We start from the raw sequence: 27,829 nt of genomic DNA on the forward strand, positions 1-27,829 counted from the left end.
CAGGATTAAAAAAACCAACCTCAGCAGTTTCTTGTCCCCACAACTCCCTCCTCTTCTCAACTTCATTCCTTTCTCTCTATCTTTCCTTCTGTCTTTCTCTCTATTTCCCTGTGTCTCTCGCTCTCTTTCCCTCTGTAATTGGAGCCTGTGTTTCCTCAGTTTCTGCAAAATGACTCACTTTTTTAACAAGACCTAACTGAAAACACTCCACAGCGCACCGCAAAAACCTCTTCAGTCTTTCGCTTGCTGGCTTTCATCCCCCTGTCTTTCTCTCTCTCTATCTCTTCCCACCTCTATTTTTTTCAAATTCACTGGACAGTAAACTCTTAAAGGAACCTGATGACCTTTGTCCCTCCTCTGCTTTGTTCTTGCTTATTCACGCCAGGAGCTCCCACCCCAGCTACGCCCTTTGCCTTTACCTCATCCTGTGTGTCATTAACAGCCTTAAGTCATTGTGCCTCCCACATCATGCACAGCCTCTTCCTCTGCAGTGGGTTCTGTCCTGCAGGGTGGCAGACACCAGTGTGGCCGGAGCCAGTTCTGGCCTGGATCTGGCTGTCGGTTGCCTGAACACCTCTCTCTCTCTCTCTCTCTCTCCCCCCCCCCCCCCCCCCTCTATTCTGCTTTTGTCCCACTTCACAAACCCGCTCTGGAGAACTTCCTGTTTCTGCATGAGAAACTCCCGTCCGGGCTGTTGAAAAGCCTGAAGAGGTTGCTCTGATGAACAGCCTGCTTGTCTGAACTTATACGTCATGGGCCACTTACCCTCCACACACACACACAGACACACAGACACACAGGCACACAGACACAGAGACACAGACACAGACACAGACACACACACACACACACAGTTTCTGCCAAATTAGCCAAAGTTATGTAAAAATGTTCGATGGCACCATACCTTGTCAAGTACATGCAGTGGGCGGGTATAGGGCCAGGGATACATGGGCCAAGTCTGCCACCGCAGCAAAAAGTTGTTCTTGTGGGAGTCTCTGTGTGTGTGTGATATGTAGGTTACACATGGCTTCAATTTGGCCAAGCCACTTCCTGCATAAGAACAAATGCACCAAATATCCTTGTCATCATCTGTTCCCTTGAACTGTATTCTGCATACACACAAACTAAACTACACACTTAAAACACTTACCTACATATGCCATATGCTACACCTTCTGAATCCATCATTTGCGGGGAAAGAAACAACAAATGGCCTTTTTTATTTCTCTGCTTTTCCCACTCCAGACACTTTGAGTGAAGGCGGATATTCATATCAGACTTCTCCACATCCCCGACAGGCACTCATATCTCCTCCCTACCCTACATTTGCCCTTTTAATCCTGTGGCGTGTCTACTTGTGGTATGCGGTGTATCTCCTCACCTTTTCACATTAAGGCTTAGTCTGCACAAACGCAGTAGAGAAGGTAAAAAAACTCCCTTCAACCCAGCTGGGCTTATGTGCTTATGCTATGTAAAACAGCTTATGCTATTTGGGTGTGGTGGGAGTGGGAGTCCTTTATTTCAGCCAGACAAGGTACTGTAAAAATATAACACAGGTTGCAGGAAGTTGAACAATCAACATTTATTACCCCATCATCTATCTGTCTCTCTCTCTGGCACCCTCACTCAAACCAACCAGGAAGAGACTACCCAGTAGGGGCTGCTGAATCAGACCTTCCTGCCCTTCCCCCTCCCTCTGTTGCCCAAGCCCAGCCATCCTAACTGTGACCTAGTCATATCCTTTAGGAAACCCCCCTGCTTCACTCTGGGCCTGGTCTGGGCAACTAATACTTTTAACTTGTGGGGAAAAATACTCAGTGGCCAGGTCACAGAGGTAAGGCAACGCAATGCAAAAGAGCCCCCCCCCCCCCCCCATTCTCCCTTTCATCAGCTGTCTCTCATCCATCCATTCTTTTCCATCCCCTGGTCCCTGTGGCTCCCCCACCCTCCAAGTTAATGAACTGCATAACAACCTGGAGCCTTTGTCTGCCCCTCCTCCCAACGCATAAAGCAACATCTGGATCTCATGAACGAGTCCATGTCCTCATCGTTCAGAAGAAAATAAAAAGACAGGCAAAGATAGAGGGTGTGTCTGTGTGTGGGGGTGGGGGCGCGCGTGTGTGTCGGGGGGTTATCTACACAAATAATATCAATGAAAACATGCTGTTAAAAAGGCTGGTTAAAATGGCATTAGCATGAGGTTTAATCTGAGTCCTTTCAAAAGCCTCCCAAGCTGTTATGAATAGCCTATACGTAACATATGTCAAGCTGGCCTAGTTTGAGAGAAAAGGATTGCTTAAGACAGCATCCATGATTGAGTCTCTGGGTTACTCCACATTTTGGGAAAACAGTTTTCATGAGAATTGTGAAGGGGAATGGGGGAGCGGGAAAAGAGTGTGTGTGTGGGGGGGGGGGGGGGAGGCTGACTGGGGATCGAGCACCACATCAGAGGTGCTTTGAAAGAAGAGCTGGGGGAGAGGCGGGGAAGTGTGTATGTGTGCATGTCTGTGTCAAGGAGAGCCATATTCTGCTTCTCTAAGTTGAGGACACAAAGGGCCATGCGGTTTCCTGGTGGAGAAAGGGAAGGAGAGGGCGGTGAAGCCGAAGGCTGCTTACTGGGCCTAATCTGATGTTTTCTCTGCTCACTCATCAGAGCAGATTCTGGCCTATCTCTCCCACACTTCAGCTGAGTTGCAGACAGGAAGTGGGCAAAACACTCAGCGTTCTCCTTATTCTGAAGGCCAGAGTGTGATGTGCACCAGATCATCAGGTGTTACATTCTGTTCTGTGTGGCCCCACACATTCCACAAATAGGGGAAAAAAACATAAAAAACACTGTCCACACTAGGCCCTAACTCCATGTTTGTGTCTTTCACAGACAAAGCCTTCACGCTTCCTGCCGCACTTTGATGACCGGAGTTCAAAGCGACACACCATCAGACCCTAATCCTTCGGTCTCGATTTTGTCGGGCCCACAGGGGTTCTGTTACAGCATAAACCTCAACTAAATCTCTTTCTCACACCACAAATTGTCATTTGATCGGAATCGTGACAAATGTCTCAAAAGTAGCTTTGGTCTTTGACCTTCTTGATGAGCAAGCATATGGAAAGTAAGATCCAATAACAGGGTCCATGTAGTGTCATATGATACACACCCGTGAGGCTTGGTGACCGCTCAGAGAAGGGCCATTTTAGAGAGATTATAGCCAAAAGGGACAAGGGTGGTAGGCCGTAGGCACAAGAGGGTCGACCCAGTTCAGCTGCCCTGTCTTACGTTGCATCAGGTTGGAAAAATGCTCAACTCAGCCACCACGTCTGTAATTACAGAGGAGCTCTGCTGAGCTCGACGGGAAGGATGTCAAGGCTCTGGTTCTTCAGCTGCCGGGGTAGGAGAATAAAGGGAAAAGGCCACTACAGACGCACAATGGATACCAGTAAGAATGGAAACGCGGGCAGAGGGAGTCAGGATTCCCCTTCACCTGTTAGTGATTGATTCAAGTATTAAACTTAAAACAAGTGTGCAGCCACACACACACACACATAATGGGTGTCGTTATTACTCACTTAACTGATACGTTGTTACACTCCCCATGCTTACTCAATTGTGGAGAAGGGATGTATTGCTTTACAAAAAATAAACCTTAATTGTTCCTAACCGTGCTATTGTTAACAGAAATCCCTAGGATTAGAAGAGAAACGGAAATACAATTGACGACAACGCCTCCTTGTGGACAGTGTTAGCAAACATCTGCCAGTAAGCCCACAATTTTTGTGCCTTGCCATTAATAAAATATTATGGGCACGCTGCATTTCAAATATCAGTGTTTCAGAGTAGAAATTATGTTATTGAAATCACTGCCTGGCAGAAGTATCAGCTGCTCAGGTGGAACATACTACCCATACTATCACTATATTTGGCTGACACCTTCTTTAAGCACAATACATTTACATTGTTAGAAATATCACAGTTTAATGGAACCCTAACCATAACCCACACAAAACATTTCAGAGCAAATATGAAGACAGTTGTTCAGTTCTTAAACATAACCTTTATTTGTACATTCAGCACTTACAGGAGTAACCAAAAATAAAAATAAAAAAACAAAGAAACCAAGAACAAATTCAGCATTTAAACTAAAAAACGATAAAATAAGGGTAAAAAAAAAAACAACAAAACGAAATAAATGAATATGTTAAAACCAGTTGTGTGTAGAAGTTAAGAACTCATTCCCCTAATCTATGCCGTGCCAATGGTGGAGGGGTGTTCAAGGAAGCGCAAAGAAAGAGGAGAAGGGTGAAAAGCGTGTCTGAGAGGGATGACACAAATGGGGACGACACACACCAAAAGCTATTTTTGGGGCCAGGGCCACATGAGGCGTCATCAGGGGACACGAGAGGAGGTGACACAAACAGCTCGTCCTGCTGTCGGGAAAAGAGGAAGGAGAAGAATGATGCAAACACGTGTATGCGCACACACATGGACGCACTTTACTCCGCAGAGACGAGAAGAGATGGAAGGTAGAGGTCATGGGAAGAGGGCTTAAAAACACTGTGTCTGAGAAGCCATGGAGATTTAGCACACGAGGGGTGGGGGTGGGGGTGGGGGTGCGAGCATCCAAGTCAACCCCACTAACACCAAAAGGCCAATAAACACTGAAAGGTAGAATGAACACTAGGAATCCTGCCCTCAGACGGGAAAGACTGAGATGGAAGTCGAAAGTGAAAGACACCGCACCATCCAGAGCATGGTCCCAATGTTGTCTGTGTGTGTGTATATATGTGTGTGTGTGTGTGTATATATAGGTGTGTGATTACTCGTGGAGTGGAATCGGTTGGTCCTCAGAGGGAGGTGCAGGGTGTGTCAGCACGTCGACAGGTGGGGGAGCTACAGGCTGGTTTTCCTTTAGCGTCGTCTGTCTCTGGGTGGGGGGCCGCTACGGCTGCGGGACCTCCTGCTGCTTCCTCCCCGTCCTCCTCCTCCTCCTCCTCCTCCGCTGGTACCGGTGGGCCGGCGGAAACCATCTCTCCGTTTGTCTACCTCTCTGTCCCTTTCCCTGTCTCTATCCCTACCACGCTCACGCTCTCTCTCACGCTCCCTGTCTCTGTCCCTGTCTCGTTCTCTCTCGCCTCCGCCGCCGGTAATGGCACCCCCGCCGTCACCACCTCCTCCTCCTCCTCCTCCTCCTCCTGCTGCTGCTGCTGCTTCTGTTCCTGCTGCTGCTCCTCCTCCTGGCTTTGTCCGGTCCCGGCGCTCCACCTCTGGCTGCTTCTTCCCCTGTTCCTCCTCCATCTCCTTCCTCCTCTTCTCGCGCTCCTTCATGCGTTCGGCCCGTGCCGCATCTCTCTGAGCAGCCTGGAGAGGACAGGAAATGAGAGAGGTTAAACAGGTCAAGCATACACACACACACACACACAGCTGTAGACACAGATCGAAACAGACACACACTCGCACTCTCATAATGCAGACAAAGACAGACACACACGCAAGCATGCGTACATACATATATTTGTAACAAACAAAGACACAGATACAGAAGACAAAAGCAGAGAAATATGTCCCAAACATTGCTGCAAGCACATCAGGCATTACTCACGTTTTCATCTGTGAGGGGGAGCCAGTATATACATGGGGCTGCTTTGGTTTTGCAGAACAGGTCATCCAGCAGTTTGGCTGGGGGCTCTTCTGGCGCTTTTTCTACCCACAGGAAACACATTTAAACCATTGGCCTGACACACACACGTATAGGTCATAACTTAAGGAGCACTGATTGTACATAATTTAGTCTTACTGATGTGCTCGGTCCTGTAAGCATACGGTGAACATATGAAGATTGTCACAGTGTAATGCAGCTAACCTGAGCCCAAGACACAAAGATGCTGAGAATGTCACCTTGCGCTAGCACCTCACCTTTCTTGTCGGTCTTCCTCTCCTTGCTCTTGCCGCGCTCCTTGCGTCTCTTCTCACGGGAGCGTGACCGTCGGGCCCCAGCCTCTCTCTCCTCGCCGGGGCGGCTGAAGTCACGCACCTTGTCCCGGTCCCACTCTCGCTCGGCACGCGTCCGCTCCCGCCGCTCCATCTCACGCTCACGCTCTGCCCACTGGTCACGCTCTGGCAAGAGGGGAGGGGGGACAGTACCCCGCGGCGCTCGGGATCCTGCTACCGCCACTCCGGCACCTGCACCAGGACCACCGGCAGCCACCGGTCGATCCTCCTCACCAGCCCTCTCGGTCAGGAGGAGACCACGATGGAAGTCCAGCTACCATACATACACAGAAACACACAGACATAACCCCCCACCCCACACAGATGGACAGACAAAAACAAAAACAGAGAGACAGAGGTCAGCTCACTGTCAAGCCATTGAGGGGCTTCAAACCTCACCTCATTAACAGACCACTTAGAGAAACCAAGATGAAGGGGCAACAGAAGAGAACAAAAAAAGACGATAGTGTATAACGATGTAAAAAAAACAGACGAGGCATTTTTCTGGTAATGCAGCATTTTCCAATCAGATACCAGGAGGCCCAACCACATCAAAGCATCTCACCTCCTCCTGTTGACTGAAGTCCACTGAGAGGAATTTGGGGTTACTCTGAGGCCATTTGACTCCGTGTAGCGCAGTGCGTGTGGCTACAGCTTCCTCTACACTCGCATACTGAAAGAGATGGATGTAGAGAGAGGGAGTGAGATAATGAGAGCAATAATAAGTGTAGGCAGTGAAGGCAACCATGAAAATCAAACAAGATCGTGTGGAGGTGGCACACCATCTGCTGTCTCCATGTAGAGGAGCTGCATCTTAACCAATTGTGTCAAATCTGACATTGAACTTATGGAGAGCAAGAAGAGGAGGAGGAGGAGGAGGGGGCCCTTACCGTGACGAAGCAGTGGGATTTGATCTTGTCGATCCAGAAGCTCTCCTCCAGGACGGTGCCAGTGCGGTGGAGCAGCTCCTTCAGCTGGCCCAGGGTGAACGGCCGCACCTGAGCCACACACACACACACAAACAGAGTCAGGGTGTGCACGCAACAGGGCAATGTCAACATGTCACATGATCCACAAGACTTCCCACATGTTCTGTATGACCAGTATGAACCAAACGGATTTAGCAATCCAATTATGACTTAACCCATGCTTATGTTAATGTCTCAGTCAAAGATAGAAATGTTTTGTGCCGTTTCTGTGCATGTTCACTCTTTATGGCTTGCCTGCATATCAGACTGAACTTATCAGTGGTACTTCAATGAACTGAATTTCCCTTTCTTTTTTTTTTATTCGAGCATTACAACCAAACTGACTTCACTCAGACATGCTTAGGGAAGGGACAGACAGCACAGATATATCATAGCAGGTAGGAGAGCATTAAAGTTAGGTGGAGACCTGACAAAAAAGTCTTACCAAATTGGAGATGTGGATGATGTTGGAGACTTTGCTCCGCGGTGGAGAGGGCTGCTTTGCAGCGCGGACTGGGTCGTCGATGGTGATGCTCACTCCAGACTTCTGCTGGCTTATGGAACGGCGGACAAGTGTTTCACTGGGCATCACTGATAGAGAGAGAGAGAAAGATAGAGAGAGAGACAGAGAGGGCGAAAGAAAGATCAGAATTTACATTCAACAAATACCATTATCCAGAATGACCTGCAGACCTACATGACTTATTTTAGTCATCCCTGAGAAATAAACCCATGTCCTTGGTGTCATTAGTGCGATCAACTGAGCACCCAAGAGCACACCTCATTCTCAAAGACAAACTTGTAGCACGCCAGCAGAGTCTCTTCCCTCAAGCCTATACTACTACAGATATGTGACCCCTCCTTTCCCCATTGAGTTGCCCTAAGTCACACCAAAATTATCTTTGACCATTGCCACCATTCCCCTCCTTCTCACCCGTCTTCATGTCTGCTTCGTGGCCAGGTGAGGGAGACTGCGTAGTCCCCATGGCAACCTGGAAAGAAGTATCCATCTTCTCTTCCTGGCTCATGTGCTCTTTGCCCTCTTCATCCTCATCCTCATCTTCATCCTCCTGCTCACTCCTCTTTGACTGCTTCTGTCCATTCTCCTGTGTCTCAGAGGGAACCACCTGGAAAAGCCAATACAACCACTCGATCAGCCGTCTGTTCAATCACACAACATTCAGTCACAGATACATTTGGCACCCCCTCAGGCCACCCATTCCAACGACACATTTCTACAGGTGAAACATGAATTATTAAACACTACATACAGTACATTCATTTTTGTGTCACATGCTCACGCGAATGCCCACCTACTTGACAGACAGAATAACATTACAACAATGCTCTTGGACGATTTTGGTTTGAAAAGTGCTGAGGACATAGATGGGATTTTGGATGATCCTACAAGTCACTGGCCTATTGCGTTATTTATTGTCTCTGCCATTATGAGGAGTGTAGCCCAAATACAAATGCACCACATTTTATAGCATAATGGGATTGTGTAGGACTTTAAACCTAAAAAGTTAAACACCAAAAACAAGTGTATTCTGTGGCCACTAATTGAGAGATATGTATAACTTTGCAGTGACAAAATCCTCCTTGCCTAAAACTATAAGGCGTGCTAGCAACAAAATAACAAATTCAGGGATTGTAGAAAAAACACCAAGCACACCAAGGACACTCAATGCCACAGACATCTATGAGCCTAGTAATAAAATAATCCGAATGCTGCATATGTAACTAGCTGGCTTAGCCAACCAAACACAGCTAAAGTCCACTGAAAGTGTCCCATGTATCACAGTTTAGTCAACTATTATTTCAGTTATGAAGCATAATGTATGCTAGACATGATGAACCAGTAGATAGCTAGTTCGTGATTAGCCTGGCCAGAGATGCTAGTGTCTTTACATCGGATATTTTTTTTTGCGCAGCAATGCTTTTATTCAGACTTTGTAAAGCACCCAAATTTGTTATGGCAGGGGCATTATATGAGCACATAATGCCAGAGAGAAATAAAGTATGATATTTGATAGGAGACCATGGATTTTAGTGCACTGGAACAAAGTAGCCTGCTTTCGATTGGGGGTCATCGAAGAATATCTAAATTGGAACACTTTGACTAAAGTTACACACAACTTTGATTTTCATGCATCAATCCGATTTCCATCCATTAACTTTGTTAGAAAAGTTTCATATTCATCGGGTGCGATTTCATTTTCAGTTGTCAAAAGTGGTTCATGACATGTCCCTAACTTAAATGCCAATACTTCTTAGTAGCCTTACAGTGCCAGTCTAAGCCATCTGCACATCTGAGAGTACAGAAGGAAAGATGAAAAGGGCCTTGCGCACCTGTGTGACTGTGCGTCTGATCTTCAGGTCCTGCTCTCCCTGGTCTCCTCCCTCCTCTTCCCCAGAAAGAGGTGTCTCCTCCGGGTGCAGGTCCAGCACTGCCTCCTGGCCCAGGCTTGGCCGGATGTCTGGGATCAGAGACTGCAGGAAGGGAGAGAAAGAAGAGACGTGATTACCGGCTACTGTCGTTAGGCTACTGTCGATAGGCTACTGTCGATAGGCTACTGTCGATAGGCTACTGTCGATAGGCTACTGTCGATAAGCTTCTGTCGATAGGCGTAGTACACAAGGAATTTCATTATGTCAGGTATTAATTAAGGCCAGGCCAGTTATTCCAATAACTAGGGCTCTTACCACATTCAGTAAATGTATTTGTATATACTTATATGTGCTCAATTGTGTTCGATATACGGCCATTGTCAGTTATATATACTCAAATTACTAACATTTTGAGTGCTACATTTCTGAGGGAGGCAAAATGAGGTAGAAAAGGTCCCTATGGTGGAACAACTCATCACTAGATTTTAGTAATCAAGCGCAGACCTGGCCCAGCAGTTGGCAGCTAAGCGGATTACGGCCGCTCCATACGCACCTTCAGAGAGTCTGTGGTGATGCTGATTGATGGCTTCTTGGCAGTGACCGCTGTGCTCGAGCCCCATCTCCTCTTGCGATTGGCCCCAGCGGCATTCTCCGCCTCAGTCTCTGCGCTCACCACAGCCGGGGACGGCTTGTTAGCTGCGGGGGTAGGAAAAGGAAAAGTTGAGAGGTGGTTTCAGCAGAGGCACGTTCGATCTGAAAATGGTGCACACCATTTTGCTTCTAGTTCCGGGTTGAACCGTCATGTTTTTTCAAAATGGTGTGCAACAGGCTTTCATTTGTGTCAAAATTGTAACCCAATAAGCAGCGATGTGTAAAACAGATTGTTCAAGGCACCGCCTTTTCCATTTAAATAACTGTCTGGCTACGTTTTGTTGGGGCTGGACATGCTCCAGGGTTGAGGGTACACATCTACCCACACACACACAGCGGCATACAAACACGCTGACACACACACTCTCTCATCCATCCATCCATCCGGCCATCCACCATTTACATCAGCCTGGTACTCAACTTGGGTAGAATGAAGGCACTGCACAAGAGTTTAATTACAGAGAATACAGTGAGGAGAGTGACAAGAGAGGGCTAGTACTTACTGATGGATATCCTGCGGGTGGCAAAAGCTTTTGGTGTGGCGCTCTGTAACACAGGAGACAGAGAAAAAAAAAACACCACACAGGCGAGGCCCAGAGGCGGACGTGAGATACAGTGTGGTGGAGGGTAACGCTCCAGAGAAACGGAGAGGAAACAAGAGAGGGGGGAGAGATAGAAGATGGGACAGAGCCAGACACAAGGCCTTTACAAGGCAGTGGAAGGAGAAAGAAAGAAATAAGAGCATCTGGTAGAGACCACTCCTCCAGCTCACCATTTCCCAGTTGTCATTATATTTATGTTACTGCTATTACTCAGTCTGTCTAGTAATTCCGGTATGAGTGTATATGTGTATGAGTGCACTGAGGGTGGTGGATTAAGTATATTTGATAAGGCAGACTGCACTTTGGTCTGCTCTGTTCTGTAGATACAACACTAATTGATTTGGGGATTTTCTGGGAAGTCCAGTGCTTTGGAGCTGTGGTTCATCCACTCATACGCTCTCTCTCCAACACACACACATACATAGATATTGAGAAGACTCTAGGCCCTACAGCAGTTCCTAAAGTTCCTCTAGATTTCAATCACAAGCACGTCTCTTTAGTTAAGGCAGACCTGACAGTGGAACTGATAAGATCTAAGATCTGCTGAGGACTGTGCTTTTTCACTAACATTAAGGCCAATGCGGCAAAAGCTTTTACATTATTAGTCATTTCAAATTAGTAATTTTCAAAATTACAGCCACCTTGAAAAAGATGATGGGCTACTTTAAATCACTTTTTTAAATCCATGTTGCCAATGTCTCCACTTTAGGATTACTGGGGAGTCTTTGACTGAATTTCCTTTTGCTCATTTCAATTCTTTAAAACAGGAAAAAAAAAGTGCTATAAAATTGATAGAATGACTACTTATTTCCTGGTACCATTGACACCTGATCTCCACTGGGTTGGCTATGGCCCAATCGCACGTCTGCAAGTACTGTATATAGGCAACAAACGTCCAATCATAGGAGGCTGAGATGTTTGTGAGGGTATGGGACAGCTGGTTGGCAGATGGGCTCTGTATGGAGTTCAGTAGGGGTGGGGCTTGGCGTGTGAGGTCTGCCCTTTGAGAGGCAGCAGTCCATGGTGTTTACAGGGGGGGAGGGTTCAGTCTTTGGTGAGACAGACATGTGTGTCAATCAGTTGAGACCACTAATGGGCAGCTGCAGAAGAGCCTGATGGGCGGGTGGTCACTCTGATCTGACAAATCAGCCCCATTTGCGGACCTCAAATCAACAGTTCAGTGGGGCAGTGTCCATCAATGTCTTTAATTTTTTCCAGAAATTCAGGAGCCGTGCCTTCTGAAGATGGCTTGTGTTTCCATATCAAGTCTTTGATCATTTGAAGAGATTGAAGCTGGGGTGAAATGGTGCCACTGTCCTTTCCACAGGTCTAAGACCAGAACTGACGGTCAGGCTTGTCCATATGGTGATGCACATGATGGTGATCAATTCTTTAAAGAGAATGTCCAAAAGCATTTATGTTGAAAAAGGTACAGCAATCTGGCCAGGCCAAGGACTTGACAGATGTTTTTGATACAGATTGCAAATGTCCTTGTATAAAGTCTCTTGGGACGATGCATAAGTCTTGCCATTGAGACTTCAGATCAGCCCATCAGATGGGGCAGAATCCTCTTTCAATTAACAATAGGAACAGCAAAAGGAGATCTCTGGAAACCCTCTCCGCTGTAATGTCCAACCAGTGACAGTGTGCATTGCATTGTAGTGACCTCAGGGCTTATTGTAACACCAGCCATCTGGTTTCCTTCACTTCCTTTTGGCAAACTGTCTACCCACAAGGCAGTGTCCTTAGTAAGGCAGAGACCACCACCATCGTTGAACTACTGATGATGGGACACGTCCACATCCCACAGCCGTGCCCCCCCCATCAGTCCAATCAACCGCTCCTCTAAGCCATCGCTGTTGCAACGTGGCCATTGTTGCCCAGGTTGTTCCACTGCAGGGCAGGTTGTGGGGGCCTACATCAGGTATAGCCATGGCGCTTGGGAATAGTGTCACAGGTGGAGGAGAGGTAGTAGTAGTAGTAGTAGCAGTATGCAGGTACCAATAGGGGCAATGGAAGAGGCATGAACACCTTTACAACAGAGCAATCAAGGGGTGGGGAGTTTAAACATGAGTTGGCTTCTTGTGGCTTTCTGCCTAAGGACAGTGCCAGCAAAGTACTATCCCAGCACAAAAAAACAGCACAAATTTCCCTAACCCCACAACTGTTTATATCAAGTGGGGCAAAATGGGCAGCAAGTGTTTATCTAAACTATTGATAATTAATGACCAATGATGAAATGCTAAGTTTCAATGTAATGGAAAAGGGAAATGGTAAAAAAAAAAAAGAGGAGTAGACCTACGGCACTAAAAAGTGGAAGTATTATTTAATAGAGGTGAGAGAGATCCGAATCTCTAAGGAGTGAGAACTTTATACAAAGTAAAGAAATGTTAACTACATTAATAATATGGTCACTACTGCCAAGACATAAAAGTTTTCTGAAAGATTCTGAAAAAAAATGTCATGAGATTTTGAGGGATAATTGAAAAAAATAGATGCTGTAAAACCAGTAAGTGTTGTAAAGGGTTCTAGTGATAATCTTAAGGAGACACACTGCTCGGCTATCCCTAATCCTGGTGCCTCCTCCCTTGGACACTGGTACACGTGTGGGAGCCCAGCATAGCTCGGCGATCTTACCTCCTCGCTGGTCTCTGGAGCCTTCTCAGGCTCCTCCATGATTGGCTCCTTCACCTCGCTACAGCGATGGAAGAGAGACAGACAGAGGAAGGGACGTGGATAGAAGAGAAATATAGAGAGGAGAGAGAGCAAACAGGATAAATAAATAAAGAGGGGAAAATATCATTAGTAAAAGTAGATTCAACAGAAATGGGAGGGGGAGTGAAGGATGTGACTAACCACATCAAGCTTGAAAGACACCTCGGCATTATGCTCTACGTACACACGTATCTTTTATTGCACAAACACAACAAAAGGTTTTCAGCACTGATGTCATGCTTGAGACATGGACAGCACAGAGTCTAGTCAAGCTCGTGAAGGAAAGGATTCCCAATACCTTATAATGCCCAATACATCACCAGGACTGAAATTCCACCATCTCTTTTAATAACAAAAATAACTTAGACACGTGAGTCTAAACTGCACCAAATATTCTTCAATAACATAACATCAGCAACACTGCACCATTTGTAGTGCTGTAGTCACATAGCCATGGCTGAAATATTTTGCGTTGTTTTTTAATAAGAAACTAATAAAATATAAAACGAGGTAATACATAGTGAGGCTTTTAGCAAAAGCTAATCGAATTGCTTCCATTCCCACATCAGGCGAGCTAAGGACATATCATGGATACATCAGCATCGCTAGCGCTGCCCACTGCATACCCCCTCCCTCCTCCTTTCTACCGCGGAGTTTCATTCCAAACAAAAAACAAATACACTACATGCTTTCAAAACGGAGTTGATTAACACAAATACAGCACACAAGCTGTTACAATTGTTACACCGCGACAGCGACGTGGGCCACGGGAACCTTCAGTGATCGAGAAGGAACAGTGTAGCGACATTCAATCTCTCCTCCTACCTCACCCGATCTGATTCTCTTCGGACAGCATTATCACGGGGCCTGCCCTAAACCTAAGGAACTACTTCTGATTTGGTTCCAGCTGCTGTAGCGTTTTAAATTACCGGCAATAAAAACCGGTTCAACGCAGCACTTCACTGTTGGCCTGAAAGCTGCGTTATCGGTCAAATACGAGGAGCACAGCCATGTTGGATAAAAAGGAGGAATGAGAGACGAGAGGACCCCATCCTCGCAGGCTCACCGGCTGCAAGGCTGTCGTGCCGAATGCCTGACAGAAATTTTCCAACCACATATGTTCGTGACAATTCAGGTATTGCGTTTTGTACTTTGAATGTTTTTAAATTAAAGATAGCAGTTAGGCGATATCTATTTGTGCGACTTAGTTTTATATTCAACTTCTCCGTAGCTTGTTTCATTCCTAACGTTGCCGTTTGTCTGGCTGCCTGTGCGTCAGCAGGATTACTCAAAAACTACCTGGCCGAATTGCATCAAACTTGTTCGTCTGTCAGAAGGATTAAGCAAAAACGACGAAGCCGAATTTCAAGCAACTCGGTGGAGGCTGGATAATAGGCCAAAGAAGAATCCGTTACATTTTGGAGACAGGAATTTCTTTCACTTTCTATAACCTTGCGAGACCGGGCATGTGGGCTTTTTCTCACAATTATACCCCTGTGAAAGAAAATTAAATCGCTTGATGAAATAAATTGTCCTTTCGCGGGAATACCTTCCATGTCTATGTTCTGTACAATAAGTGTTAGGGCTCTGAATTTGTCATCAATTTTGCCTTGTCAGATTTCAGCTCTACATTCACAAAAATGCATCTACCAATAAATATTCTCTGTACATGTAAATGTACTCTCCTGAATTATATCTGTATGAAAGCAACAAGTCCATTTGCCCTGTCGAAGGATAAGATGGAGGGCTACGATGTTCTTATAATAAGTACATCTTTTAAAGGTGCTCTTTGGTAAAACATTGTTTGCCTTTGCCCTGTGCTGTTAAACAGTTGAAAGCCACTGGAAGTATTTACCTGTACCACCTTTAAATCTATCGCTCACAGATTCTTCTTGTCATAAAACAGCTGGCCACACAAAACAAACTTGTCACCTAATCATCAAAACAGTACAGGCCCAAAATGATAACATAAAGGGTGTATATAACATGTAGGGTTAAGCTTACGTATAGGATATCTCTGTATTCATGAATTCTCTCCTTCTCAAGACACAATCAAATAATAATTCCAACATCTAGAATCCATGTGAAGATTTGCAGGGGACACGAGAAGAAGTTTAAATTATAGAGGAGGATACAATTTGTGCTACAATTTCTTAAATTCACACACACAAATTAAAAAATGTAAGGAAGAATTTGGTTATTTATAATATATTCCTTAAATATACTTTATATCTACCTTAGTGTCATTTATAATATCTGCCTTTTATACACATAATTTCTACCTTAGTGTTCTGTCATTTGTTTGAGTGAAGAAATGGTGCAAAAATGCACCCTGCTAATTTGAGGGAACAATTTGCAAATTGCAATAGTTATACACAGCAGATGTTGTTAGATTGTTTGTGTTATAGGTTGGGGATCTCTCAATGTCACTTGCAAATAATCATAATCTAGTCTACGTATTATTACACAACAGGGCAGATAATGTGGACACACTGTCCACTACAGGACTCTGTACTAATGGCTGAAATACCCATGAGCCAATTATGTTGTAATGGTGTCTTTAAAAAATGAATTGGAGAAAGACCAAGGAGTACGAGTGTGTTAAATCCCCGTTTGGAAATATTTCCCTCTAATTGACCACCACCACCACAGTTGTAACAGCAGCAGCCCTTTCTATTTGTTGCTCAGCATGTGACTTAAACAGACCTGATTGCATCTTTGTTCTTCATCTCCTGTCCGTCATTTTCTTCCCTCTTCTCTGGTTTCTTCACCTCTGGTTTTCTCTCTGGACTGGACTTCTAACGGAAAGCAGAAGAGCAAAAAAGAAGGTGAGGGACAGGGGCAACAACATAATCACCGCAGCAAAACAATATCACAAGGCTCATTGGGCTGATATCTGCTTGTGTCTGACCGACCTTGCTCTTGTCCTCATCACTGACAGTCTTCTCCTCTTCCTGGACACGTCCCCGTAGCTTGCGTGCCGGGGTGGCCGGTATGTCGCTCAGACGCTCAGGCTTGTGAGCCTTTGCCTTTTTTGGAGACTCCTTCTGAGGGGCATCAGACTAAAGGGAGAAGAGGAGAAGTCTAAATGTCTTCATATGAAGCTGACTGGCTTTCTGAAGAGTACAGAAGTAAAAGGTATGAAAGAAGTGGGAAAGCCATGTAAAGAGATCAGCGGTGAGGCATGCAGCAGTGTGACGAGCAGCGTGGCATGAGGACCGAAGACCTGAAAAAGTTATAGAAGAAATCGAGAGCTATGCAACCAGTGTCCACTTCCAGTAAGCTTTAACCTGCAACTGACACCAGCATAACATTACTGTTACTCCTGCTACATAAGCAGTTTAGACTCAAAGGTAACGCAAAAGGTATCTATGACCACAAACAAAACAAAAAAAACAACAGTGACATGATTAACTTTAAGAAATACCAATAAAAACAAAGATGACCTATGATAAGCTGCTCTGCAACCTACTTTCTAGATCTTGACAGGCACACTTAGAATAAGATAAACATTCACAAAAGCTTATTTGTCTAGTTCTTTTTGTTAAAGAAAAACAGTAACAACCTCCAAGATCTTCCAATAAACTTTCAAAGAGAAACCTAGGACCTATGAGACAATGTGAATTGTAAACATTAGTTGAATTATTGTACTCCTCTCCTGACCAGCCAGTATTCTCGTTGATGCAGTTAGTATGAATGACATCCCTGACGATCATCCAAAAGGCCAGAAGATGAGAGCGAGAGAGACAGAGAGAGATTTAGAGATTAACCGACGTGACCACTCACCCTCTTACAAGCGGAAGAGGAGCGGCTTTTTTCCTGTGAGGATGACCCTGAAGAGCGTGACGAGGAGGAGGAACCAGAGTCGGAATCAGATGAACCCGAGTTGCTTGATGAAGAGGAGTCCCTCCTCCTCTTCTCTTCTGTCTTCTTCTCCTGCTTTCTTGACGCATCAGCCTCCTCTGGTGGAGGAGAAGGGGGTAGAACCGTTGCAGGGGTCGTTGTCTTCTCCTCCCTTGCTCTGTGGGTATCCACTGCTTTGGTGGACTGCTTCCCCTGATCTGGCTTACCGTCCTCCTTTTCTTCTTGAGGGACATCTCTCAATTCGGGCTTCTTCTCTTTCCCCTCCGTGAACTGGATACGTGGGGCCGTCCCTGTGGGTTCACCCTCATGCCGGTTGGATCCGTGGGATTGTGAGACGAGAACACCCTGTCTGAGTAGCTTCTGAGGGGAGCCCAGCCCGCCGGGTATCTGAGGACCCTGAAGTGCTCCTTCCTCCTGGCCTGCTTTGGTCGGGGAGTGGAGGGGGGACGGGGCTTGGGGGAAGGGGCTGTCTGAAAAGGTGCGGGGCGCCTTGACCACAGAGGTGGCAGAGGGAGGAGGAGAGAGCACAGGGGCATCTCTCAGGAAACGGAACTTCTTGGAGGAAGACTGGGGAGAGAGGGGCGTAGGGACTGGGGGGGATATTGATGGAAAGGCTCCAGCGTGCTGTGAGGGACCCAACGGCTCCTTGCTCTCTGCATCTCTTCCTTCTGTCGCAGCAGTCTTACCAGGCACACTGAGTTGGGGGACAGGTGCATGGGAAAAGCCCCCAATATCACGCCCACGTTTCCAAGGAGGCAGACGGCTCTCCCTCTCCTTTTCTAGCATCTTTTCCCGCTCCAAGGCTTTCTCCCTCTCCTCCCTCTCTCGCTCCAAGGCTTTCTCCCTCTCCTCCCTCTCTCGCTCCAAGGCTTTCTCCCTCTCCTCCCTCTCTCGCTCCAAGGCTTTCTCCCTCTCCTCCCTCTCTTGCTCCAAGGCTTTTTCCCTCTCCTCCTTCTCTCGCTCCAAGGCTTTTGCCCTCTCTTCTCTCTCTCGCTCAGCTGCTTTCAGCCTCTCTTGCTCCAGGGCAGCCTTCCTCTCCTCTCTCTCGACCTCTAAAGCACGCTCTTTTTGTTCCACAAGCCGCCTCTTCTCCTCAAGTGCCCTTTCCCTTTCCAGATCTTCCTCCCTCTCCCGTGCTTGTTCTCTCTGTAATCGCTCTTTTTCCTCTCGCTCGATGGCTTTTAATTTCTCCAGTCTCTCTCGTTCTAGAGCTTGCTCCTGTCTCTCCCTTTCAAGAGCTTGTTCCCTTTCTTTTCTTTCCCTATCCAGCCGTTCCTTCTCTAATCTTTCTCTCGCCAGGGCTTGCTCTCTTTCCATCGTCTCTTTCTCCTGTCGTTCTTTCTCAAGTCTCTCCCTCTGGAACCTTGCTCTCTCCAGATGCTCTCTCTCTAATCTCTCTTTCTCCTGGCGCTCTTTTTCTAGTCTCTCCCGCTCCAGAAGTTCTCTCTCCAACCTCTCCCTCTCCTGTTGTTCTTTCTCAAGCCTCTCCCTCTCCAGTCTCTCTCTCTCTAAAACCTTTTCTCTTTCGAGCCTCTCGCGCTCCAGAGATTGCTCCCTCTCCAACCTCTCTCGTTCCATTCTTTCTCTTTCAAGCCGCTCTCTCTCCAAAGCCAGTTCTCGCTCTTGTCTTTCTTGTCTCTCCAGGCGCTCCTTCTCAAGGGCCTGTTGTCTCTCCCTCTCCAAAGCTTGTTGTCTCTCCCTCTCCAAAGCTTGTTGTCTCTCCCTCTCCAAAGCTTGTTGTCTCTCCCTCTCCAATCTATCCCTCTCCAAAGCTTGTTGTCTCTCCCTCTCCAATCTATCCCTCTCCAAAGCTTGTTGTCTCTCCCTCTCCAATCTCTCTCTTTCTAAAGCTTGTTCCCTCTCCAGTAGCTCTTTTTCCAGTCTCTCTCTCTCCAATGCTTGTTCTCTCTCCCTCGCCTCTCTTTCTTGGGCCATGGCTCTCTCCCTTTCGAGTTCCAGAACTTTCCTCTCCTCTCTCTCCTTCTCGAGTGCTTTTAGCCTCTCTTGCTCCCTCTCCCACTGCCTCCCTCTGTCTTCGTTTTCCCGCTGCCAAGGAAGCTGGTTCTCTTGGTCCTGCTTCAGTGAATCCCGTTCATCCATAGTGGTGCGGACGACACTGACTGGGCCCTGGCTGTGAACGTGAGGGCCTCCAATGACAGAGATCGATCCTGGATAGCCCAGAGCTGCTGAGGCATTCGCAGTGTGAGTGATGGCAGACACGGCGCCGTCCTGGTGACCCCTGCCAGGAAACACGGCGGCACTCGCAGCAACATCTTCCCGTCCCTGGGGTTCGTCACGCCCTCGTCTGACAACTCCTGAGAAGGCTCCCTCGGACTCCATCTTGCGCACAAGCAGCGACAGGGGGCCGGGTCGGCGATCTGTGGCACCGCTCTGTGGCTCGGGGCTGCTACTGCGGCTGCCGCTGCTGGAGCTACCAGAGCTGGACGTGCTGCTGGTGCGCTGCCTGGACGGAGGCTCTTCTTCGGGACTGGGGGGGCTCTGTTTGGGAGTGTCTGGCAGGGGGAAGGAGAGCTCTGGGGGAGGTGAGGGCGGTGGTGTGGGCTGGCGCAGCTGGGGCGACAGCAGTGGGGGAATGTGCTGCGGAGGCTGCCGGGAGCCCCCAGACCTCTCTCTGGCCAGCTGGGCCCTGGGTGGCAGTTGCTGCTGCTCCCCTCGATTCCTCTGCCGCGCATTTGCATCCCAGTCGTCGTCGTCGTCTTCCTCATCGTCTTCTCCTCCCTCGCTTTCCTCGTCACTGTCTGCGGGAGCGCGGCTGGAGGATGGGCCTTTGTCGCCCCCCACCACACGCACGGACAGGGCCGCCACAGAGGTGGGCAGAGCCACAGGGGCAGACGACGTCGGCGCTTCCCTCTCCCTGGTGCCGTCCGTGTCTGCCTCGCCTGACGAGACCCCAAAGCCCTCGCCCACCGGAGAAGCCAGACTTTTATGCTGGTCAACTAAATCAGGGGCGACATCCTGGTGGAGAGACGTCAGGAGATGGAAGGTTGAGGTGGAGCCAGAGGCTAAACTCTGATCCAAAAACACAAACAGTAGCTCAAGCATGCAACAAACTAGGTGAGACCAAATCAATTTGCTCCGTAAGATGCAACATGCACTGGACTAGACGTGTGGAACATAAGATGATAATGTAGGCAAGGTTACATTTATTCTGAAATTTAGTAAAGAAATGCTTCCCTTTTATAACTAACATTCAACAGGAACCCCTTTCCACAAAGATGTCATCAAAGTTGTTTCTACCTGTACTGTGGGGTTAAGGTCACATTTCACGCTGATGCTTCTACACATGCAAAGAACACCTGTGACCTATCAGTTGTACAAAAGAGGAGCTGACCTGGTTTGGGACAGGACAGGCAGAGCCATCACTGGTCTCCCTTTGGTCATCTTGGTCTGCACCTGCGTTAGAAAAAAATTATTGTAATTGTATGTATTGGAATCTAGTCACACACATGCATGCCTGCATCGTGGTATTGATGTGGTATGTACTAAAGCAGTAGGGACATTTGTAAGCCAGTAAAGAATCAGCAGTTGTCAAGAAACTTGCTGTATCGCTAGACACACATAGACCAAACAATACAAAACAAATGTAAAAGTATACAATCAATGCGCGCATACACACACACACACGAGGCATGCATAACCATGCATACTGTTGCAGTCTGCTGGGGTTAAAATCTTACCGTCTGTCTCAGCAGCCTCTCTAGCTTCTCTCTCCAAGCGCTGCCTGAGGAGCTCCTGTTGCTTGGCCAGGTACTGTTTGATGAAGCTGTTCTGACTCATCTCCTCTCCTATCTGAAACGCACAATGGCCGCCACTACATCAAACCGCAGTGACAATCCCTGCCCGTCACTCAAACAGGCCTGGGCTTCCTGCTCCATGGAAGCTCAAATAATGAGTGGTTCCAGGGAAATGGTACATGCAGTTTTTTGCTTTACTACTCAGACAAATTAGTACTTACTGTAAACACTTATTGTCATTTAAACAGTAGGCTTCATTCATCACATTCAGGGTAAATAAATAAAAAAATGCAGCACTAACTGATAAAACATCATCAACAAACTGTCTTTGCAAGATTGCACACATGAATCGATAGTTCCATGTGACTAATCATGCAATAATTAGCTGAGGGCATCTTTCATATACTAAAATCATGTCAACAAGGCATGCATCGTCTTTTGAGAAACATGTACTATTGTAAAGAACTGGTCTCTTTACACTCACTAGCCTAGTAATTGCAATGATTCAAGACTGAAATGTTTACTCATGCTTACAAGACAATTAGATGCATAGTGCCATGATTAAAACATGTATATTTGTCATTCCTGTAAGAGATTCTAAGTGAGTGTAAGTAACTATTTTGATACTTTTTCTTTCTACTGTTACATTTACCACCATCTGTTTGAGGTTTAAAAGAAACAAAATGTTTTTGTTCAGTGCAACCAATTCCATTTTCTGTGACACACACCTGAGAGTTTGGTTGGAGTCCTATGTGATGCGTGGAGGTCTTCTGAAGGTTCTCCAGCATCAGAGCCTAATAATCACAAGCACGCGAGTGCACATACACACAGAAAATTCAATGGGTTCAACATTATTACACAGTGTAGTCCCCGAAGTGCTGAAAGTATTCCATTCATTATATGTTACAAAAGCTTAGTACAGTGAAATAAGTCTGGCCATTTATACACAAGTTACAGGAAAATTCACATTGTTATTGAGTTCAGCAGGTAATTAAACATTTAGACTAAAAAAGGCTTTATCTTTAATCTTTATAAGACTGTATCTGTAGCGTTATTTCTTATGTCAAATCGAGCACCGATCTATTGCAGCCACTCTTTTCATGTTTGTCAAGTGTTTACAACATGAAAGCCATGAAGATAATTCGAGTCATCGAAAGAACAGTATGTAAGCGATTCACTTATCCTCACGCACAAGGGAACAATTTAGCTCTTTGGCCCAATGTCAGGGTACATTTACAACTACAACACACAAGCAAAGCCTTGACCGTTTGCATCGTGTAAGATATTGGGCAAATTATTTTGGCCAACACATCACATCAATCAGATAACGCTCGATTGCTCACGACTGACAAGCGCGCAACTAAGCAAATTCATTAGCCAGCTAGCTTACCCCTCATTTCTCCGCCCACACTCGGAAGAGTGACAGTTGCCAAGGCAGCTGCCGTTACTATTTATTGCGTTTTAAATATCGGTGAGAAAAACGAGGCGCTGGACTAATAGTTGCTCTACAATGATTGATGTTTGCCAGTGCAAATATCTTCGAAGTACTTGATGAGCGCGCCCCCGTTTCATAACCCCCCTTCCTTCCCTCCCTCGTGCACGCTAAACACACAAAGCGCGGACTCGCCGACAACTTAAAAACTAGTGGCTAGTTGCTAGCGTCTGATAAACACTCTCGCATGGCAGCAAGGCTGTGTATCTGTTGGCCCGTAGGTAGTTAGCACTTTAGCACATAATTTCCCGACTAGCACCCTTCTTGCCTAAAGACATCAGACAAACACGGCAACCTAAATGAGCAAGCGTGGTCCTTAGCCGCACAGTGAGAGTCCATCGAGCTCTTCCAATCATCAAACCACCTACATTTGGCCTATCGCTAAGCACGGTGTAGCCATTGTAAGCTAACGATTTTAAGCCTAAAAATGGCGATCAAACTCACCCCCTTTAATCGTTTGATAAGGGCATTCTTCTGCCCACTCTTAGACAGGCCTCTTTCCTCTAAGGCAGCTTTAAGATCCGCCACACGAAGCGAATGAAGCGGTCTCCCGTCTAGCGTAACATCTTCGAGGTCCGCCATCTTGCATCCCCTTCGTCCGTTCTCCAGCTCCAGTCACCGCAACGCCTTCCCCCTCCCGACGTCAGAGAACTACTGTTTCCGGTGAAGGAGGAGCCGGGAATTCAAAGTAGGATGGAAGTATCTATTTTGTATGTATATATCCATTAATTTCTTTATTTACACGCAGCAAAATTATCAGAATATTCCAGTTATATAAGGGGCTTACACGCAGGATTTTGCTCTTTAGGCTTATGTGTGAACTGTGAAGTGAGCCTTCACGGTCCTTGCTCCATATTGTTCTGCTTCACTTCAGACAATTGATGGCGCCTGTGAGCAACACAAATTCCTAAAGGGGCCTACCCGAGACGACCAAGTCAAGTCCTGTTGCATTTAACTATCAACAGTTTTCAGCGACATTTTCTAAGAGGGTCTGTAAAACATAACCAACACACACAAAGTGCCATATATCTCTTGCAGAATTAAACTCCACAAAAAAGCAGAATCTCTAAAATGTACTGTTTTATATCAAATAGCAGATACTTTATTCATATGATTTCACTTGTATGAACTCAATACACATTGATATGTTTTAGCCTTTTGCAGGCTTATGTCTTTTGCATTTTCAGTGGAAGGTCAGTATTTCACACTTTATAACATAGATTGAAATTGTTTTGCATGGTTAGTACCAGTTGATGCTGAATAGTCCAACATGAATCGCTGAGGCACGCTGATCCGTAACATTCGTGTATGTTTAAAAAAAAAAAACAATTAGGGTAAAATATGTTTGCTACATCAACATCACAAGCCATGTTCTCTCCTGCAATACAGTTTAAAGGTCAGTGGGTGGTGGGCTTTAAAAATGGCCTCATTGGTCAGGTCCAGGCCTGGGTGGGGGTGGGCCAGTGACCCTGGATCCCAAAACCAAAGCTCTCCATTCTCAGTGGCCCAGCTTCACCATGCAAAATGGACTGCTGTATCAACACTGGCAAGCTCCTTGGGGGCAACGCTACATCCTGCAACTGCTTGTGCCTTGCTGCCTGCATGCCTGAGTCCTCCAGTTGGTCCATGGCTCGCCTGGGGGTGGGAAATTGGCATCACCAAGACACTCCATCAGTCCTGAGTGGCAAAACCACTGCTAAACAAAATGTTCTTCCATTTCGATGCGCCTGAGGAACTGCACAGTGACCAGGGGTGGAACTTCAAGGCTGCCATGTTCAGAAAGGTTTTCTGAAGGCTGGGCATTATAAAGACCCAGAATTACGGACTAGTTGAATGTGTAATTGCACTCTGGTGTCCAAACTAAGTGACCCTGACAAGCCACCAACAGCGAGACTGGGAGCAACATCTGCCCCTGGTCCTATGGGCGTACAGGTGGTGGGCCCAAGATGGACTAGTTCCACAACCTTCAAATGAGGTTGCGGGACACCTAGGGCTGCGGTATGGGTGTATTGCTCCGAGTGTGACCGAAGCTATAGGTCCAGTGTATTGGGCTATGTGCTGTTGTAGCTGAATTGTCTGATGTAGTTTAGAGTCCTGGTGGGGTGGAATGGCGGATAAGGACAGTGGTACTCCACTGCGACCTTGGCTCCATTCTGACCCCTGTCTTGCTCCGAGAGTGAGCAGGGAAACACTGAGACTGAGGGTGCAGCTCATACCCCTGGAAAGATATTCAACCCTACTTTTATTAAGCTATCTTTAAAACCAAACACTAGATTGTATTGACATAAAATTGTATACAAAATGCACAGTTTTTCTCAATTGCTTACACACATTTTTTGAAAGCATGCCTCGTTTTCTCAAAACTCTAAACACAAATCCCAAAACAACTAACAAAAAATGCAAAACCCTTTGTATCTCCTGGAAAAATGCTACTTTGCTTTAAAAAAATATTGAAAGTGTGCCACAATTATTGGCACCCCTTAATTTAATGTTTTGAGCAGCCTCCCTTTGCCAAAATAACAGCTCTGAGTCTTCTCCTGTAATGCGTGATGAGGTTGGTGAACTCATGGCACGGGATCTGAGACCATTCTACATACAGTATCTCTCCAGATCCTTCAGATTCTTAGGTCAACGCTTGAAGACTCGGCTTCAGCTCTTTCAACGGATTTTCTATGGGGTTTAGGTCGGTGGACTGTGATGGCCATGGCAAAACCTTTATTCTGCGGTCGATTTTTGAGGTGTGCTTTCGGATCATTGTCCTGTTGGAAGGTCCAACCACGGCCCATTTGAAGCTTCCTAGAGGGGGCTGTTAGGTTTTTATTGGTTTGATGTTTGTTGCCAAAAAGCTTTATTTTGGTCACATCTGACCATATAACTCGGTCCATTGAAAGTCTGACTTACATTTGGCAAACTGTATTCAAAGCTTTTTGGCAACAAACATCAAAGGTGGGTTTGGCGTAGACAGAAAGATAGCCGTACAGAAAAGCACCTCATACCCAATGTGAAGTATGGTGGCGGATCTTTGATGTTGTGTGGCTGGTTTTGTTCCAAAGGCCCTCGACATCTTGTTAGGATACCTGGTATTATGGACTCCATCACATAACATTAAATTAAGGGGTGCCAAGAATTGTGGCACACCTGTTTTGGAGAATAATATTTATTTAATGTCAACATTTTCTTTTTCTTTCAATACTTTTACTTCAATGAAAAGGTAAGATTTTTGTATATATTTTTAGTGAAAGACCAAGAGGATAAACAGCAAAAACATATTTTTTCATAGCCTGTGTTGGTCACATTCACTGAGGGTGCCAATAATTGTGGAGGGCACTGTGGTATGGCCCATTAACTTTAAGTGTAATCAGTAGAGTGTGTTGTGTCAGTGTTTTCGCATTGAAAATAATGTCATTCCACTTGATCACGAATCTTTAAAAAAAATTGCGGTGTAGTTATTGACGAGATTCATCACTGATAAACACGATTTAGGATGTTTGGAATACATTCCACCCCACTTTTATTGAGACACAATCGTTTTTTATTAGTAGAATGTGATGTGTGTCTCAGTGGCTTCCTATTAAATATAATGCAATTTCACCTGTGTAGGTTATCAGTGTTATGTTTTTTTTTGGTCCATTTGCTTTTTGTTATCGTGGTTATGCAAATATTACAACAGATGTTTATATTCTGATGATGGCTTTTATTTTGATACATGTATGTCTAAATGTGTCCGGAAGTTGAGCCAGCTAATTTGTCTAACGTTGCTCACGGAACGATGCCATAATCTACTGGCGAAGAACATCGTGGAATGCTGCAAGGAAGACTTTTCTAAAAGTAGAAGACCAATGAATATCTCTTAAGGTGTGTGAAACTTGCTTGCAGAAGGAAAAGCGAGAATAAAGGCTTTGTATAGACAAACCAGCTAGGCTATGTAGCTAGGAGACGTATCTATAAGGTCCCAGTCAGAATGTGAACAATTGTGCTATGAGAACACAGCTAGTTTGTATTCTACATATGATCGACCAGTTGTGATATATGCAAATAATTAAAGTAAATTGCTCCAATTACTGGTTCAGTAACGTCGAACTTAAGTCACAAACTTGATAAGAAGGCTACACTCAAGTAACAGTGCAGTTATCCAGATAGATGGTTTTGGTCATGTAAGTTACATCGATGACATTCTCGAATCAAGGTTGATTTTATTGCAAATATTTGCAGATGTCCTGGTTTCCTTATGTGCGTCAAGACCTTACTCAACAGCCATCGACGGTGCCACCTCCTTTTGAGGCAACGGGACATAATAGGATTTATTCGTCGCCACCATCTTCAGCAGATTTTCCAAATGCCCCACCTGACTTTAAAGCGCCCTCCTTAGTAGATTTGGCGTGTACCCCCCTTGGATCCGGGTCGGGGAGGGTATCCCCTCTTTCATTCGTGACTCTTCAGGAGCAGCGCTGTGTATTGAGCTGGTTTCTGAGTTGGGGAGCTATTCAAAGACAGCAATTTCTGGAGGACCTTATAACTAAAGCTGTGCCTGGAAAAGTGTGCAGCCTACTTGAGCAGCTTACTACAATGCAGGTACTAACCTTACTGATGCTGGTTCATCAGAGGGCATTGTTAATAACGTAATGATGGCAATCCTGTCAGCTATTATAACTATGCTGAATCAGAATGCCAAATGCTTCCTTGTCTTACACACGCAAGTCACATTGTGCCTATCTGTCTCACAGGTGAAGGACCGACTTCCTAACATCTTTGAGTGCCAGCTCCGGTTATGGACGCAGTGGTTTGAGTCATGGACCGAGGAGGAGAGAAACGCCTTTATTAACTGCCTAGAGGAGAGAGACCCCATCTTTGTCGCCCACTTCTATAGAGGGGTGGCAGGCACAGCTGGGCGGGACTGAAGCATTATATTTAAGCGAATATCAATCAGGCCTTAGCCTTGCTATTGACGGTGGACAATTGCAAACCACATGCTTCTGCATCGCCTTCTGCAGCATTTTTATTTCTTAGGTAGACTTCAATATAAAATCAGCACAATGGAGAAGCTTTCTTACTTCATTCTTACTTAATTCAAACAATTGAACACGTAATTTGAGACCACAAGAGATGGTTGGACCCTTTTAGGTTATATATATATATGGTAGTGCTGAACGAAGGATTACAATATACATATATTTTCCCATAATTCCAAACTCAACCTACCTATTGATTTACAGTATTGTCAATGAATTGAGAAGAGTTTATAATAACGACAACTGAAAACAAAAGTGATTCAATATAATTGCTTTTATTTTCCCCCATGTGCTTACAGTGCAACCTAATAACACTAGCAGGGATTCAGCAGATTTGGGGTGCACTTGATACAAATAAATGTTGAGTATTCAGTGGAAGCAGTGGGAAGTACATTTTAT

At 45.9% G+C, this 27,829-nt stretch overlaps 2 protein-coding genes across 3 annotated transcripts; one reads left to right on the forward strand and one right to left on the reverse strand.

The window, feature by feature from the left end:
• Positions 1-4,062: 4,062 nt before the first annotated feature.
• Positions 4,063-23,010, reverse strand: acin1a (apoptotic chromatin condensation inducer 1a). 2 transcript variants are annotated; one of them, XM_080837580.1, is made up of 18 exons: positions 22,866-23,010; positions 21,658-21,723; positions 20,873-20,984; positions 20,527-20,588; positions 17,097-20,150; positions 16,226-16,372; positions 16,017-16,108; positions 13,233-13,290; positions 10,497-10,539; positions 9,896-10,038; positions 9,304-9,444; positions 7,886-8,078; positions 7,397-7,542; positions 6,874-6,981; positions 6,549-6,656; positions 5,909-6,257; positions 5,595-5,695; positions 4,063-5,353 (listed from the first exon to the last, which is right to left on the reverse strand). In XM_080837580.1, exons 1-18 carry the CDS (start codon positions 23,001-23,003, stop codon positions 4,904-4,906), a joined length of 5,511 nt encoding a protein of 1,836 aa, XP_080693706.1. In that variant the 5' UTR covers positions 23,004-23,010; the 3' UTR covers positions 4,063-4,903. The 2 variants fall into 2 exon arrangements, with proteins under 2 accessions (XP_080693706.1, XP_080693705.1); XM_080837579.1 differs by having other exon boundaries at positions 17,097-20,204.
• A 3,146-nt stretch (positions 23,011-26,156) lies between these two features.
• Positions 26,157-27,825, forward strand: cUnh14orf119 (chromosome Un C14orf119 homolog). Its single transcript, XM_080836924.1, has 3 exons — positions 26,157-26,276; positions 26,634-26,993; positions 27,146-27,825. The coding sequence occupies exons 2-3, from the start codon at positions 26,634-26,636 to the stop codon at positions 27,317-27,319; spliced, it is 534 nt and encodes a 177-aa protein (XP_080693050.1). The 5' UTR covers positions 26,157-26,276; the 3' UTR covers positions 27,320-27,825.
• Positions 27,826-27,829: the final 4 nt, after the last annotated feature.

The sequence above is a fragment of the Sprattus sprattus genome, assembly GCF_963457725.1.
Source record: "Sprattus sprattus genome assembly, chromosome: 4".
Taxonomy (NCBI): Eukaryota; Metazoa; Chordata; class Actinopteri; order Clupeiformes; family Clupeidae; genus Sprattus; species Sprattus sprattus.